The sequence below is a fragment of the Passer domesticus genome, chromosome 1 (assembly GCF_036417665.1).
Source record: "Passer domesticus isolate bPasDom1 chromosome 1, bPasDom1.hap1, whole genome shotgun sequence".
Taxonomy (NCBI): Eukaryota; Metazoa; Chordata; class Aves; order Passeriformes; family Passeridae; genus Passer; species Passer domesticus.
The window spans coordinates 140,102,868-140,121,062 of record NC_087474.1 but is presented as its reverse complement, the minus strand read 5'-3'; the positions used below and the strand labels follow the sequence as shown (position 1 = coordinate 140,121,062).

The 18,195-nt window shown below is 38.2% G+C and overlaps 1 protein-coding gene and 1 long non-coding RNA gene across 8 annotated transcripts in view; one reads left to right on the top strand and one right to left on the bottom strand.

Moving 5' to 3' along the window:
* VPS13B (vacuolar protein sorting 13 homolog B) overlaps window positions 1-18,195 on the bottom strand; it is a 426,582-nt gene that overhangs the window by 29,480 nt on the left and 378,907 nt on the right. For all 7 annotated transcript variants that reach the window (XM_064392805.1, XM_064392810.1, XM_064392794.1 and 4 more), the window contains 10 exons: window positions 17,428-17,589; window positions 7,620-7,775; window positions 6,034-6,297; window positions 5,799-5,882; window positions 5,456-5,631; window positions 4,821-4,991; window positions 3,934-4,135; window positions 2,769-2,957; window positions 2,184-2,330; window positions 715-989 (listed from right to left, as the gene is read on the bottom strand). In XM_064392805.1, coding sequence (XP_064248875.1) covers window positions 715-989; window positions 2,184-2,330; window positions 2,769-2,957; window positions 3,934-4,135; window positions 4,821-4,991; window positions 5,456-5,631; window positions 5,799-5,882; window positions 6,034-6,297; window positions 7,620-7,775; window positions 17,428-17,589 — 1,826 coding nt within the window. The remainder of the gene's footprint in view (window positions 1-714; window positions 990-2,183; window positions 2,331-2,768; window positions 2,958-3,933; window positions 4,136-4,820; window positions 4,992-5,455; window positions 5,632-5,798; window positions 5,883-6,033; window positions 6,298-7,619; window positions 7,776-17,427; window positions 17,590-18,195) is intronic.
* LOC135282781 (uncharacterized) lies at window positions 10,971-17,434 on the top strand. The gene is made up of 3 exons (XR_010348830.1): window positions 10,971-11,032; window positions 15,449-15,539; window positions 17,295-17,434. It is a non-coding gene; the product is annotated as an uncharacterized LOC135282781 (long non-coding RNA).

The following is an 18,195-nucleotide window of genomic DNA, read 5'->3' as shown; positions in this document are numbered from 1 at the left end:
TCTGCAGAGGAACTGTGTGAGGGTTTGAATAATATCAAGTACTTCAGCGAAGAGAAAGATCACATCTCTGGTGATATATACTGATGTAGCTTCTCTAATTTCAGCAGATTGTTTCTTGTTCATACCAGCATAAGCATGAATAGATTCAGATATCAGGTTCAAGAAACGAAGCTGCTCATCTGACAAGTCACTGGACTGCTATTTTTAACTAGCTGGTTCCATAAATTTGTAAATAGAATGTACAACTGCACAGTTCAAGCTTTAAAATTTGAAATTTTTCCTCATCTCAAAATAGTTTCATCCCATTTGTCTTTTCTTCTTTATCCTCTTATTATGTTTACAAAAGTACATGTCTACCTTTTATAAATAAAACCTAAATTTTTGTATTGTATTATTACACACTGTCCTTGAACTCTTAAATTGTTGTTCACAAAATAAAAAAAAAAAAACCCAAAACCTTAATTCCCCAATATAAGCTTTTCATGCTCTTCTTTGCATGCACAGAAAAAAATAGCAGGTACACAGTCATATCACGAAACCCTTTACAATAAAGGCATCAAAACCATCAGGAGATTTTTAAATTAAAGTACGACTTGCCTTTACGTATGGGGGGCATGTGTTACATTGATTTTGCATTACTCTCTTACTGTTTCTGACCAGCTGAGGCCCGGCAGCAGCAAGCCCAGCAGCTCCGCGCTGCAGAGCGCGCAGTACCTGGTGCAGAATCCGCTCCGGGCCGGCGCTGCCGCGGGCACGGCCACGCTCTGCCGGGCCAGCTCGGCGCTGACGGCGGCCGGCAGGCTCCACAGCGGCCGGGCCCCGGCGCTGCCCAGGGCCAGCAGCAGCCGCCGCTGCCCCAGGCACGGCCCCGCCGCCGAGGCCCCCGGCTCCCACAGCAGGTCCCAGCAGGGCACGGCGCCCAGCGCCTCGCCGCAGCCCGCCCCGGCCGGGCCCAGGCTGAACACCGCGCTCTCGGGGCACTGGAAGTCCTGGAAACGAAAAAGGGGGTGGTAGCGCGGCATGCTGGCTCTTAAAAGGAGGTTTATTCACGTTGATTTTGCACACTCTCAAGTAGCCGATGACCACGACTGACTAAAGGTTGCACTAAGTGCGCTGCATTAAAGGCCACTTGGCCAAATCTGCCTTGGGGCATAGGTTTGTAGCACAGCTATCTGTGCAGCCGGCTCTAGCGGAACATGTCTATCTCTGCCCATGCTGAGGGGTTTGGAACTGGATGATCTTTAAGGTCTCTTTTAACCCAAGCCTTTCTGTGATTCTATAGTTCTGTGCTCTCAGTAGCACAACATAGCTCTAAAATCAAGTTGCATTCCTGTAACACAAATGTGTGAACAAAATCCATTTAGGGTTACAAAAATAAGAATGGATTCTAACATCAGCATTCTCCCAATTCCCTATATTTAGATTGCCACAAAATGTGTGATGCACAATTGTAGATACTGATGTGAAGAAAACTAAAGCAGAAGGAAAACAATACAGAAACAGGAACTTTAAAAATTTGTTCATCTGCCAGCTCTTCTATTAAGTTGGACCCTAAGAATTCTTTCCACATATTTTACTATAAATGTAATCCTCAATAAATATGTATAAATGGTTGATTAAAATATATTGACCATGCATACATTTTAGTTCCTGCAAGCTAGTCCTTAAATATTCTGCGAGATTATTAGAAAACTGATATTCACAATTTGATGCAGTCTATGAAATACATAAACTTTGGGCACATCTCTAGTTCTGCAGCTTTACTCAGATAACTGGAATCTTCCCAAAAGGATAACAAAAAGTTTTCAGCCTGCCAGGCCAATATACCTCTATTACACACAAACCCAGTAAAAATTCTGAGAACATTTTCAACAGCTACTACGGATTACGCTGCCTATTTTACTGAAATGGCCATTAGTGCCTGAACAGATGGAGAACAGGCAGAACTAATTCTGCAATGTGCAAGAATTTGCTGCTTGTACAGATTTCTGAGCACAGTTAATTACTGGAGTTGAATTTACCCAGGATTCAGTATTCTAAATGATATAAATTACTTTATGATTATTATGTCTAAAGATTGCGGTTCCGAGCCCTGCTATATGCAGCTCATCTAAATACAGCTACAGATATAAACAACTATTTTCCACAGATGACAAACAAAAACAGTATCTACAGTGCTTTACCTCTTCTCCTGAGTGGGATTTGGAAATAACAAGCTGTGGCCTATAATAGATTTGATATGATGTGTCATTGATTATTGTTGTCTTATCTTCTATCTGTAGAATTTGTATACCTTGTCGAACCATGGAAGAAATACAGAATTCACACAACTGTAAGAAAATGAAATTGTGATGAAATGAAAATTATGATGTAGTCACACAAAACCACAAAAGGTAGTGAAATGTAGCAATAGAAGTGCTGCTCTCCTTCTAATCAAAGAAATCCTCTCTATATTCATGCACTTCGTAACTGGAGCCACATCATGTACTTTTGAAGTTGCATCTGTCAATGTTATCCAAACAAGATTGAAAATTCATTAATTCTTTTTCCAGGAGATATTGTATTATCTTTATGGGTTGCACAGTATGTTTTTGGCAATCTAATTCTTCAAATTATATTTCATACATTGTTTATACTCTCTTTATGTTGGACATATATTAACATAATTAGGGAGAAGCTTTCACACTACATACATTTGATTGTTTTATCTGCTATATGACTTTGTTTTTACATGATAAAGTTACAGATCATTATAATTTTCTTCTAACCTTTTGATGACCTGGAAAAGCACCAAGTTTAATTTCAGCTTCAACAAAACCTTCTTCATCCAATGTTACTACTTCCCCATTATCGGCATCCTTCCATTTTGGGGAGGTCACATTATGAACCAGTTTAATTGCCACTGATTTGTGCACAGTATTAGTGTTTGCCCAGTATATTCCAACCTGAAAAGCTTCCTGCAAGTGAAAAAATGATGGATTGTCAGTTGTTCACAATTTGATACATTTCTACTGCAGATCTAAATGCAGTTTCCAGTAGGCAGTGAATACAATTTCCTGCCTTTCTCTCTCTGATTCTTTCTATGTGGGACAAGAATAGATGAAACCACAAGGTGGATAAGGAACTGATCCTCACAGGGGATCAAAGCTGTAGTCTGCACTGAGGTGTGTTACTAGGCAGACCTTTTGTTTATTAACAGACATATATGGGGGGTAAAAGATGACAGAATAAACAGGAACTATCAGATTGCTCAACTGGAATTAACAAGCTGCTGTGTCAAATCACCTTAATTATTTAGAAATGAAAGAATATCATAATAAAAAATAATGTGCATGGCCAAGATATGTGGGAAGACCTGTTACACTGAATTAAGGAAGGCAGGCATTCTAAATAAAATCTTCCTCTATTGTAATTCATTCTGTGTGATTATCAACTTTTCTTGGTAACATTAAAAACTCTGAAATAATATAAAACGCTCTCAAACCAAATGTTCCTTTCAGGCTGTCAATTTTGCTACTGTGGTCAACAATTTTTCAAGTGACACATTTACACAAAGTCTTTACTTGGCCTTTATAGCAATTTTTGTGGACTGCTACCTTATACCCATGTTGCAGATTTTTTGGCTGAACTGAGAGGAAGGGGAAAAGGCTGTTGATGGAATGATGGCCTTCTTCCTACAGGGTGTTATGGAAAATTTTTAACTATGCATTTTTAGGATGTTGTTTTTCTAACACTGCTATCAAGTATGTTGTGCTACCCACTAGGTGACTCAATCAGTGTGGTGAATTCCTATTGTTATTGCTACTCTTCATCATGACTAGCAGACAAACAGACACAGTAATTGGAAAGTGGGAATCATCTGGAGTAATAACAATTCTTGAGAACCAGTGTGTTTAGCAGACCTGTGCCTGCTAATGTGAATGGCATAGTTACCTCGAAGTTGGGAGGTATAATTACTTTCCCACTAGGTACTTGAAGAAGAATCTTCTCTCCTTCAAACAGCCAGAGGTCCCACTTGGACTGATTGATGAGCAAAGCCCAGGGCAGGAGTTCAATCAGCAGAGTTCTAACATAGGGTTTCCACACTGACAGCTTTACCCGCATTGGACTATCCCATTGGGAGAGCTGTTCATTGCTGTCAAAAACAAATAAGCCAAAACTTAAAGTCAAAGGATAAATAATGAATTCAAGATTACAAATGCTAAGGTGTCTTTTTCAGAAATTTGCAAGGCTTTTCTGGTTGTGAGATAGAAAAACTTCTCTTCTTACCTTATCATTCTGGAACACACTGAGGTGCTGTCAGAAAGATCTAGATAGGTGTAGGCTATAAAGGTGTAGTTTTAACTCCACAAGTTCTTCCTGAATTTAGTCAATTAATAAATGCCTTAACAAAGTTACCACTGTCCTTCAGAGCTAAACCTGTGACTTTTATAGTCATCAAATCACATTTCCTTTTTGTTTCCCCCACAACTACTTCTACAGCAACTCCCTGTTTTTCTATTGAAACAAACAGCAGCTGAATAAACAACAGCCTCTAGAGCTGCAGTAAAGAAAGTGCGTTCACAAAAAATGGTTCCATTTTTAAAAAATCCATATTGATGCAATCTTCTCAGTATAAACAAGGGCAGCCCTGAGGCTGACCTAATTTTTTTCCCCACTTGCCACAGATTCTGCAGTTTACATGCAGGAATTATATAACTGCTGAAAATATATTCAATGTTCATCACATATAGTCTTCCAGAATGTGGTTTCAGTTTATTTGGAAAGGCAATGCAAATTGCATGTCATGAAGTCATGAAGAAGGTTTAGCAAGGAATTACCTGTCTGAATCCTTCCTATTGTAAGGCCATGCAGGCTGGGGAGGACTGGCAATGCCATAGAACTCGGAGAGCACTTGGCTGACGCTGCCGCACGGGTTGGATTTAGTGGCTATCTGTTTAATCAGAGTGGTTGAGATAGGGACTGCACACTCAGATGGATCATCTTCTTCCCTGTCATTGAAAACAGACTCAGTCACTTATACAAGATCAAGCATTAGCATTAACATTTTCTCTAATGAGGCTTCCCAAGTGGACTCTGCAGCAAGAACACTCTCATGGTAATTGTGAATGAATCAAGCTATGATGTCCAACAAGTTCCTGAGAATTTACTGACATGTATGGATTTGTTATGACCCTGTAATGACCCTAAAAACTCTTCAGTATTCTCAAAAAAACATTTCAAGATAATTCAGGAACAAGAATATGGACTGCTTAATTAAACAAATGTCAGTGTGCTTAGGATAGTTACACCAAATTTAATATTTCCTCCAATATAATTTCAGCTACATATGCTTGTTCAGTCATATCCCCTCTGGGCATGGCACACTTTTGGAAAAAAATGCAGAAGTTCAAGTGTAAATTATTCTTTCTTTTCCATACAAATGAACAATTTTCAAGGAAAATAAGTATTTTACCGGGCTTGAAAAGTCAGGTGGTGTGTAAGATCAGGTTCTATATTTTGCAGTGCTTTCTCCTGTCCTTTCCCTGGAATCACTTGTGTTTCATTCAATCCCAGGCTTCTTTTCTCTATATGTAAGATAATAGGGTCTGGAAGATGGCTCCTTACAATGAAAAGAGGGCTGAAAACAATCTACAAAACAGAAAAAAATACAGCAATTTAAAGCAAATTTTATTTCAGTATTACAACAGTTGAAAAAACTATTGATAAATCTTTACAGTGGGTCATTCTGACCTTAATTTATTATATGAGACATAAGGCATGAACATTTAGATTTCAGAAACATTAAATGTACTTACTAATCGCTGTTGCACATGTGAATTGGGCTCTAAAGTCAAAACTGTGCACCACACATATGTAATTGAACTCTTTGAAGATGGTACCTGTTTGCAGAAAGATCAACATTACACTAACATTATGTCAGGATGACAACATTCACTATTTCATTATATCAAACAGAAGTCTAAATGTGAAGTGCTCAGTTCTCTCAGACATTTTTAATGCTCTGTTCCACATACCCATTTCTCATCATACCTGAATGACAGTGCTGTGTTCTGTCTGTTTAGAACTTAGACATACATCTTGGGACCAGTCTTCATCTCCTGTAGATTTCACGCTCAGCTCAGTGAGCTCATTGTTTTCTAGGATATATGAAGGCAATTTCTGCTTGGCTGCAAGGCAGTTGATGTGTTCTTTAACAACAGCCTGTCCATCTTGACTAATGTAATGCTGAACCACTTTCAGTTCAATACTTTCAGAAAGGTAACTACAGACTGTCTGTCTTCCACAGATTAGGATCTAAAACACACAAGAAATACAGCTCTTATGTAAACAATTGGGAAAAAAAAGTCAAAATTGAATTAGAGAGTGAAAACCTGTAGAAGAATCTCCGTGCTTTAAGTTTCCCCAAGCACTGCTGAAGGCAGTGACTGGTAAAACATTATTTTTATTGGCCAAATGTATGTCCAATTTCATAGAAATCTAGGCATTAAAATGCTTGAAATATTGCAAAGGCAGTATCCATGCTTGAAAGAAACATGTATCCACTTTCCTTCCCACTGAACTCGACAGTACTGCCCATGGCTGACAGTTCTGGTTTGGATTTTGAGAGTTCTGTGATGGCCTCCATATTGAGACATTTCTGAGCAGTCACAGGGATGCACTTCAGACAGGTTTCTATGGATACCTCACATTCCCATCCCAAGCCAATGATCCAGAGCTTTCACAGTATGTCTGCCATTTTAAAGCTTATAATTTTATTAAATTACTGTAACGTGTTTCTGTATTTAAGTGCACACACCTAGAAAATGACCAGATTAGACTTGGCGTTGTTGCTGTCCATCATGCATGAATTGTTTACTGTAGAGATGTATCTGAATTTTTCCAATCTAAACCAGGGAACACCATTCCACGTGTATCCCTGCTTTACAACCATCATAATTTCTTTTTTCATGAATGGGGGCACACAGCACAGCTACAGCCCACCACGTGAAATCTCAGCAGGGCTTTCAGTGACCCCAGGCACTGCTCCTGTCTGGCCAGCTGTGCTGTTGCTGTGCAGTACAGCTCTGCCACATCCATGAGCTGAGCATGTCCTGTCCACCTCATGCTCTGGCTTCTGCCAATGCAGGCAGAATGGCTGCAGTGTTATTGCACGTCACTTTACAAAGACAGTGAAGGGAAAGTTACTGCACAGCAGCTGATTTACAAATGTTAATTTGGTAATTCTTTCACTTAAAAAATATGTAGGCCTGAACTACTACCCAGAATACATTATGAAGAGTTTCTTAAAAAAAATTAGGAGAAAAATCTGTTTCTCAAGAGCTTAAAACATGTAAAAGATTATGTAACTTAGCACTGTCAGAACTTATGAACCATGCAAAGAGATGTTTACTGGAGCATATAAAATACATGTTGGTAACTGAGCTTTTAAATGCTAAGATTGACACCAAAGTGAAGAAAAATGTTGTAAAAATTCCCCAAAATAGCCCCAAAAGACTGCTATACTTGTTTTTTGCAGATCCCAGTAGGAGAGAATAAATAACAAAGTGACTAATTCATGAACAGGCAACAGTTTAAATTACTCATGTTATTTTTTCCTAACTGGATCAAATCCTTACTTGCTTCTGCACTCCACTGAGCTGCTGAACCTTGATAATAAGTGATGCTGTCCGGCCCTTGTACTGAATGGTGCGAATGAAGGTCCCTGTATTGTCCACACTGAATGGCTCAGACCACCGCCAGTTTCCCCAGCCTTCAATACAGATGTGTAACAGCTGGAAAGAAAGAAGTTACTACTTCAATACATAACCAGGAAAAAAAAGTGCCTTGCAGTAGGATATAAATTCCCATGACAGAGATTCTTGGTTTGAAATCTCAGCAATGCTAAGCACACCAGTTGTCTGAATGATCCATTCAGTCTGTAATTCTGTGATTTCAGACACAATCAGAAGAAGTAACAATACCATGAAATGGCTCTGAATCATGCATTTCTATAAATTACCTGCTTTAACAGAATGTTTAACATCCAGGCACACAACTGTTCACAAAAAAAAAAAAGGGGAAGTAGACTAGAGAGTATAAAACAGGAAATAAGAGATTTTCTTCAATGCCTTTGAAATTGTTCTAGAAGCCCATTCTATTACCAGCAAGGTGATACGGAACACAGGTCCATGCCAGATTTTTTGCCTTCAGAATAAGACAGAAAATTACAAATACCCTTCCCTTCAAAAATAAAGAAGGACTTGTATAGCTTGCATATATGTATCTGTTAAATGTAGAATGTGGTATATTGCTGAGAGATGGGAAACATTTCATTTCTTACACAAATGTGGTGGTAAGTTCAAGCTTGACTGCATGAGAAGAAATTTAACTGCGTAATTATACTCCCTATGTGATTTATTCCGGAAAAGGAGTGGCTTTTTTCCAGTTTAACTTAAATCACTTCCAGAGCAATATAGTCTTTCATCATTTGAAGAGCCTTTCATCCATTTACCCACCATACGCACTTACCTCTGTCCCATGGAGATTCTTTAAGCCAGAGTAGTGAAAATTGGTACTGTTCCATGTAGGTCAATGAAGTTACATAAATTTACACCAGCTGAAGATCTGGCTATTTAGCTCTGTATAGATCTTTTGTGGCTGTGCAAACTTAAGGATGTGAGTTATATATAAGGGATCAAAGCAATAAGCATTCTGGGTAAAATTTATTCTTTGCAGAGGGCCAGCACAGAGCCTAAGCATCACTTAAGTTCTTTAAAACAGTCATATGAAGGCCTTGTGGGAGTTCTCTCTTGAGGGTTGAATTTCACTCTGATTTTGGACATCTGTCATTAATTAATTTAAGTAATTGAGAACAGGATCAGGCCCAAAGATCGATTATTTACACTAGCAAAAACTGAAACTTGTAAATACTGTGTTCTTCCATGATTTGGTTCCAGAAAGAGATAGCACTCACCATGAGTCTGGTCAGTTTGACTTAGTGAAGGGCTGGATGTTGGGGTTTCCTACATTGTTTTAAGAAACAACCACAGCAATAACTTTCAAAGATATTACAACTCAGTAGCCTGTTTGCAATTTGTGGTATCCTCAGCACAAGTTACACACAGAACAATAACATCCATTCAGTGGGTGGCTTTTGAATTTGCAAGAGTGATGACTGCTGCATTCAGACTGAAATGAGTTTCATGCTGGAAGCACAAAGGCTGATACGTGCCCGTGTGTGCAAGGAAGGCATCTGGATGTGCACACGTGTGGGCACAGCTTTGTATTCAAGGTTATGTTGAGGGAGGCTGTACAATAGGATAGCCAAACTCATAAACAAACATGTCACTTCAATTCTGAAGCATTAGTTAAAGAAAAGGAAAAAGAAAACAACAAAAAAAATCCAATTGCAGTGGCTGGAATCTGTTCAGTTTCTCACAGAGGCAGCTGGGAATAAATCTCATCACATATGAAAATTAGGAGAAACACGAAAACTGTTTACTTTGGAGAGAATGGTAGCTGGAAATGACAGCCAAATAATGAGAAAAGGTACTTAAGTGGTCAGTCTCAGCTAGTAGGCCCACAAAATACTGTGCGCTCCAAAGATAGACGTCATGTAAATGCCCTAATTGACAATTAGTAATTACATGTAGCTACAACACTAGGATGTCTCCCACCCTGTACAAACAGCTTTGCTCACGAGTTGAATGTTCCCAAGGAACATGCTGTCAGCTTTCCCTGAGCAGTCATTAGCTCCCAAACACTGCCTTACAAATTTTCTGTGTAGTGATTAGTCTGCATTTAACTTCAAGATCAGAAAGAAAAATAAAGAAGAGCTATTAGAATCTATTGGCATTTTCTTATTTTACAAACATACAATTTGCATACTGGTAAACACAAAGGATACGGCCTTCATAATTGACTTTAAAGATCTCTAATATATTTGTATTAATGACCTAACAGTATAAGAATTGGGTGCTGTGTAAGTTTGCTTTTGAGCCAAGAAACTGCATGAAAACAAAACAAAAAAAAAGGATCTCTGAATGATTATTTAAGTGTGAGATTTCTGGAGAAGGTGGCTAGAAATAATCAGCAAATGACACTAAATGATGCAGAAACATATGGCAGGAAATAAAAAAATGGCACTGCTTTTAGAGAACTAAGTTATCAGACATTAGCATAATTTTAGCAGAAAACAGATTTACAGATTCACAGAATTTTCTAAATTGGAAAGGACTCACAAGGATCATCAAGTCCAGCTCTTAAGTGAATGGCCCATACAGGGACTGAAGCCAGAACCTTGGTTTTATTTGCATCTCACTGTGACCAAACAGGTATCAAAGTGACCTGATACTAAAGATTTGCAATAATTGTCATTAACTCTTTCACTGATCAAGCTTTATGCTAATTCTCAGAATTTATTAGACACTCTGTTCAAAAAAGTTCAGTGAATATAGCTAGGTATGGAACATGTATTAGGAGAAAAGAGAATTCATTGCATTAAGATACAAGAAAAGCGACTTCAAAGCATTCTAAGAAATACAACCCACTGATAAATGAAAATTTGTAGCATAGAGAGAATTTAAACAGACTATCTATTGTATACGTGAAGGTAGGCACTCATTCCTGTAAATATTTGATTTCTGCATTTTCTGTTGGGGAAATATACCAGCAGATAACCCAGAGAGTTTTGTTTTGACTAGACTTGGCTGGGGTTTGGATTTGTGATTCTTAGCCATTATGGATTTCTGCTTTGAGAGAAATAGGAATTAATTGAAGGAAGGCAGATTAAGATGAAAAACTGCTCTTACTGGAGCAAATGGCTAGAAAACTTTATCTTTAAAATAATGTCTTTATCATGCCTCTTCACAGAATGTTTCTATGTGCTCCTCAAAATTTACTTAGGTTTTCAGCTAGATGTGTGAGTGAAGGACATGATCTGAGTAAATAAAGCTGTGTGTCATATGACAAAGCATGAGGACTAAAATGGGGAATTAAAAGTGAGACTAAGAATTTAGCCTGTCCAGAAAAGGCATCAACTTCCAGCTGTGTAAGTAATTTAAAGCTTGAGCCCTCAAAATGTTTAGTGATGTGAATTTGATTTCTATTTACTTGTAGATTCATCAGATTTAACTGGTTTCACCAAGGTTCTTTAGATTGTATTTGTCTTCTAAGTGAAACTAGAAAAAGTTTTTTTGAGGGGAACAAGGGTAACTGCTATGAACTCTGAGAGTTTGGGAAGAATCAGGTGAGGACCTGGTAAATGGTAGGGGAGCAGTTGTAATTTTAAAAGATTGAGGATAGTAAAATAAAAGCTGTGATAATGCAGCAGCACAGGGGAAATGTAGCTCTGGAGATGGGAGCTGAATTCTAAGACTCAAAACTAAAGAAATTTCTAACAGAAAAATTAAATGGGGAAGTTTGATTTTTTTTTTTTTTACTGTGTTTTCACAATACAAAGAGGCTCTTGACTAGGATTAGGATTCACAACAATAAAACCAACTAGTATTTGGAAAAACAGTGAATGAAATATTTATTCTGCATACCCTCAGCCACAGTGGCCACCAAAATAGCTTGAACTTCACTTTGGCTTCATTTTCTCAAGTGACCTGGGAGATCTGGCCAGTTCTATGCCATTGGCCCTTGTAGGACTCAAAGCCAGTACAGACCATGGAAAAGGCAATTTCCATCACCCCCATGCTGGCTAGTAGAAAAAAGGTCACACTTGGCAGATAAACTCTGACCCTGGGGGCTCCTGGAGATGTTGTGAACCTCAACATTACCTGCAAAGCAGACCTGAACCTCACAGGTACAAACTCACCCTACACACTGCCAAAAAGTCTTTTAGCTAAGGAACAGTAACCAAATTATAAATGTTCATGGATAATATTAATCCTTACCTGCTCCAGATATTATCTAGAAATTCAATTACATGTAATAAAGTATAAGCATTGCTTTAGAATGCAGGACCCCCAGAAAAAACAACAGTACTCTTCTCACTGTGTGACCAGTATAAAATAACATACAGCTTTTTTTGCCTGATGTTGTTCTCTAATGACCTGGGCAGGATTATGTAAAGTACAAGAGATTGTTCAGAGAACTTGCAGCACTACTAAACAGCAAAATGGGAAAATATCCCAATAACAACTGATATAGCTGTTACAGTTTCTAAGTTTGAACCTAGAGTAGTTCATGTAATTTTTCATGATATAACTGAATATCTGAAAGAACAGCAACTTGGGAGTAAATAACAATGAATTGTGATCCTGCTGTGACATGAACCAAAATGTGGATCTAGTCTTTTTTTGGGTAGAACAAGGAAGAAGTTCTTATATAGCAAATTTGCTATTTGTAAAACTACAGTAGCCTTTAAAAAATATGTTTATAAAATTTAGAATTTGTGTTCACAGACACACTATTTAAAATAAGAAAAATTATAAATGTGTTCCAGTGAAGGTACTAATAATGTACTAACCAGAACTAATATCTGCTCAAGGCTTTGAAAGTGTATGATCAGAAAAATGATAGATATATTTTCCAAGTAGCACTAAAATGACACAGTTTCAGGCATATTTACTTACTTTGATAAGAAATAAATATATTTTATTAATCTCCACATTCTCGTTGAAGTCACTGCCCAATTCAACACAGCAACTGATTTTTTATCCATGATATCTGCTGCTTCAAGTTAAAGATGATGAAAAGTGATAATGTGTAACTGTTACTGTAACCCTGGAAGGAGACTACAGAAAGGTTTGAGAACTGCTACTTTCTAAAAATTTCTACTATGTAACATTATGTTTTGCATAGAAAACACACAAATGAACTTAATTCCATCATTCTGCACTTCCTCAGAGGACTCTGCTGAAGGTTGAGTGTGGGGAAAACAACAAGTAATAACGAGCACATTACAGACAAATTCTGCTGTCTGTCCATAAGCAAACAATCTCTGCAGAATACATTCAGGGGACTCTCATGGATATCTGGTTTTTACATTTGCTGTGATCCCTAGTGGGACCCTCCAATTGCCTACTGTCTTGCAAGGCAGAATTCCTTAACTCTGAGTAAATTACTAGGAAGATCACATCTCTTCTAACTTCAGAGTTTCACCCTATGTATCATATGCTCCAGTTCATCTAAAAAACACAGCTGTCTTGGAGACAAACATGACTTTTGATGTAACTGGGGCCCATCCCACAAAACAATGTGAAGATCAAGATAAGGAGTGCAGACTTGATCCAATAATAATGCAGGGGCCAGTGCTGTCTGTAGAGCACAGGAATGATGTATCTTCTCTTCCCTTTTAATGATGTCTAACAGACCTCCAACTTTCATTAAAATCTGCAGAAGGAACTCACAAAATCTGGCAGCTTTAGTTAGAGCTGCTTAAAGCCTCAAATACCATCAGTTTTGGACCTACCCCAACTCTGAAAGGGACTACAGAGTTGGGGGTGTCTTATCCCTAAGGGGGGCCAAAACCTCGTGAAATCTGAGGAAAATGTGGGGGGATGGAGTGGTGTAAAAGAGTGAGCATCAGACCTCGGACTTATGACTGAAATCTTAGCCAAAGTAGCGAGACTTGCAGGAATCAGAGTGAAAGTTAAAAGGGAAAGGTTAGGTTCCCTGAAATGTAAAGGATCCAGGCAAGGAAAAAATGAAGGAAGCAAGGAGCTTTAAGTTAAGCCAAACAGTTGGAGGGACACCATTGAGAGCTGATAAATCCAAGTCCTTGGTGTGCTGTAGCTGTCTTTGTAACATAAAAAAGTTGAAATTAAAAAAATCTTAGCCCATAGTTTCATTAATAATAAATTAATTCTAAATGTAAATAAAGCATTATTAAAATATGTAATTTAGGTGTATATATATTTAATTGTGTTAAATAATTTACATGGTCAATTACCGCATCTCTATTCTTAATTAGCAAAAGAAAAATGGAGAATTTTATTGATGTGAATGTAGAAGAAATACAATCCTTTTAAAACTATTTATTTTCATTTAACTGAACTGCCTTGCCATACTAAAAAAACATTTTGCAGAGGTTAAATAAAGTATTTCATGGCAACCGCTGCTTCTTAGTGCCTGTGTAACAAGAAACATGAGCCAGCCAAAGTTGTGCAAGTTGGTTTTCTTTCCCAGTAAGAGAATGTGGTATCTAAGACCTTGTCCTAACTCATTTTATCCCCAAGAGTAAGTCAAGTAAGTCAAGTATGAACTAATGCCTGGAGGGAAGTCCCTGACTCCAGAAGTATGGATTATTTCACATTTATCTTACAATCTGCTCTCAGAGTTCTTAAAATTCACTAACTTGGCAAGTCAGGAATTATCATGAGAAATGAAATAATTTCATAACTATGAAGTCATCTAGCATTCCATGAATATGACACTCAGAGGGTTTGTCCTTGCTTGGGCATTTTTCTGACCTTTGGATAACAAGCTGCTAGATAGTTTTGCATGGAAACAATTAGAAAAGTGCCACAGTATAAAAGGGACAACCTGATGTCTTGATTGAGTTGTTGTTTTAATTTCAAGGATTTGTATTAATCATTAAAAAAATGTACATGACAACATTTGTAATAACATTTAAACAAACTTTTTTCCTATTATTTCAAATGACAAGGGATTGTACTGGTTAGATGAACTGCCATTCTGAACGCTGCATTTACAGTGGACTCATATTGGCAAATGAATAGGCTTATAGGAGAATGCCAAGGTTCTCTCTTTACAAGACTTTTGTAAAGAAAATTTGTTTCTTTCTCAGCTGTGTGTAGAAAGCCTGTGCTCCCACATAGTTTCAGTGAAATTACCTCAGTGCTGTTTTTTTAATCTCTGTATTTCCCAGCAAGACATGGCTGTTTAAAAATGTTAAGAGAGCAGAAATCATGTTGAAATTATTCCAAAGGTTGGGACAAGGGAAGTTGAACCACCCTGCTAGAAGAGCCTGCTGGCCAGCAGTGTGGCTGAGTCAGGAGTCAGCTGTTAGCTTTGCCATCTCCTGGGACATGGGAATCCATCATGACACTCCTGACTTTTTATCAGCCCAGTTCTTCAGTGAATCTAAGTTTGATCAGAGCAAAACAGAATGGGGAAACCCTTTGACATCACCAACTGTTAGCTGAAGAATGAATATCTGAAAAATGAATCTGAAGCTCCTACTGTCACCTCACTCCCTTATGAGTGATTTGGGCTTCTGATGGACTTTTCCACCTTTCATCCTGCACTTTTGTTTTTAATTTAATAAGAAACTTACATAGCAGCCATGAAAATGGAATATTTTGCACTGCTCAAGTGTGTGACTGAAAGCACAGTTTAAGTTTTCCAGGTGTTAGATGTCTAATGCCATTTATTCTGATGGTGGTTTTTAGCAGTTCAGTTGCAACTAAGAGAAAGTATCAGTAATGACCTGTTATTTTAGTTCTTCAACTTTTCACTTGCTTGAGATAATCTTTATTTTTAAAACTCCTTCCAGTTTGAACCATTAATGAATACACACCATACTCAGAACTACACCTTTAGCAGATCTATCTAAAATGAGGATTCTCACAACCGAGTCATTTTAGGTAAGTTACCAGAAAATGAATGCAAGAACTTTTTAAGAGGAAATCCTTACTTAGTTCTGGGTTTATTTACATTACTTTAAATATTTCCTTCTTCTTCTTCCACATATTTATGAAAAGGTTTAAATCTAATTTTGGGTGGTTGCTACCAATGCCAGTGATAATTGGTTATGAGTTATAGGTTACACTTAGTTAACTTTCTTTCTCCCTCACACAACCAAGGGGAATTACAACAACTGTAATCCTATGTCACCTGATGAGTGGGGATGTTGTCCCAGACTCTGACATGTGCCCAGCTGCAAAGAGCACAGTCACCACTTGGTTTGGTCACCTGTAGGATGGGGTGTCACAGGTGTTGTGTGTGTATGAGAAAATATGTCTTCTTTTAAAACATGGAAAGGGACATGCACTACTCCAGAGTCTCGAAGTCCCCAAAGACCTCTGTTACTATTACACCAGCACACACTTTTTATAACAGTTCCTCTGTTGCTGGGCTAAGATGGTCCTTTATGAGCTTGGCTTCCTCTTAACTTATGCCCTGACTTCAGTGTCAACTGCAATTGTTTATTCTGGCAGATTTTGCTCTGCACAGATTACCACATTCATGTAAAATTCAGTAGTTTTGCATATCCATCAGCTGACATGTGAATGAAAACCACAGTAAATTTGCCATCTCTGCCTCCCAGTGTAACTTGAAACTTGTCAGCAGTGAAAGTGGGCACAACTCGTGTTTAGAATTACAATTCAAAAATTGCCTTTTTTCTCACATGCTAAGACTAGTATTTCCGAGAGCTCTAGAGGAGTTAGGAGCTCCCATTCACTACATTCCTCCTAGGATCTGTTAAAATTTTAGTGATTTTTCAGGGCAGGACTACTGCTCAGCAAATGGGGTGGCACAGCTCTGTAGTTTCATACTCAGCAGGAGCTGGGTATATACTAAGAAAAGAGAAGAAACAGGTTTGCTGTTTCACAAACACTTTTAAAATTAGATTTAAGTTCTTGTCCTGTCTTGAATAAAGACAAGAAGTCTATTTTTTACTACCTCCCAAGTGTTGGTCTCCTCTCCCAAGTAACAGGACAAAAAGAAATGGGCCTCAAGTTATGCCAGGAAGGTTTAGATTGGATATTAGGAAAAGTTGCTTCATGGTGAGGGTTGTCAAGCATTGGAACAGGCTGCCCAGGGAATGGCTGAGTCACCATCCCTGAAAGTCTTTAAAAGATGTGGCACTTAGGGACAATGTTTACTGGTAGACTTGGCAGTATTGGGTTGGACTCAGTGATTTTAAAGGTCTTTCCAACTTAAATGATTCTATAGTTTCATTGAAGTACTTCCTGTTGATAGTTAAAAATATTTTATTTCAGTTTCAGTGTTTATCCTTAAAACAAAAAATCCAAAAACCCAGAAACTGTATTATTTAAACTATATAAGTGGGGTGTTTCTGACAATTTCAAATCTTTTCTAAGGGAAGCACTAAGTTGAGAGCTTTGTCCAGTTTGACCCTGTTCTGCAAACAATTTCAGTGAACAGATGCTTCTGGTAAAAACAATTGGTTAAAAAAATTCCCCAAATCTCTAATGTACATCTCAGGAAACATGGATCGCTTAGTTATAGAAACCTGGCAAGTTGTCTTTCCTTTTTTCAGAAGCTTCACACAACTGCTTTGTTTTACAAAAGTGCACATCCAGTTCTACCCTTGAGCAACTTTTAAAGACTTCTGGCTTTCCTCATACTTTGTTTACCTTTTCTCTGTGTTGCAGCGCAAGTGTGTGACTCCTGAAGGAACTGGAGCTTTAGAGATGGTTGAGACCACAGAGAAAACCAAAGAATCAGTGCATGAAGGCACCACCATCTTTAGCAAAGGCTGCCCTGGAAGGGCTGTTTCTGCCATACCTGGGGGGACTTGTGCGAGCGCCAGCTGTACTGGTGACTGTGGAGAGTAGCCAGCAAAATATTCTCATCAGTATCCACCTGGCCAAACCTCAGCGTCTCCTGGGTGTCATTGCAGATCACGAAATGGCTGAAGACAAACTCCTCTGCCTCAGGGCATCGGTTCTGAAAGGAAAGGGATATGAGAGCCAGGAAGAATCAATGTCAGTTGCAGGACATTTGGCAGCTGCCTGCCCAGTGGCGACTGCTACAACACAGAAATGCAAGATCTCTTTCCTTAGCTTTGGCCTCATAGTAATCTCTGCAGAATATAGTTTCTGGGTTGATAAAATATATCCTAAGACTTAAAATATTTTACTTTATGTTTCTGTAATGCAAACCTCAAAGATTTAAAACTGCAATAAAACTAAGTTTTCTAATTTGGGCAAAAACCTTCAACCACATTAAATTCAGTGGGAAATGATGTTACATAGGGCAGACAGGGTACAAGAGGCTGAGCAGAGAGGCATGAAGAGGTTTTTCAGTGCTTGACAACTGAGCTCTCAGGCCAACAGTTTTACAGTTCCTCTTCCCCAACCTCTGCTTCTACTTTGAAATATTGCTGTGGATCAGCAGAAGATTCCCTCTTTCCTGATACCACATCACTTGAAAAGACAACTAAAGGAAAAAAAGGAGAGTAGAGTATTGAGTAGAGTATTTTCACAGCTCCATGAGGCTGGTTTGAACATGTATCATGCCATTTAATAGGAAAAAAAAAGTATTTTAGATTTT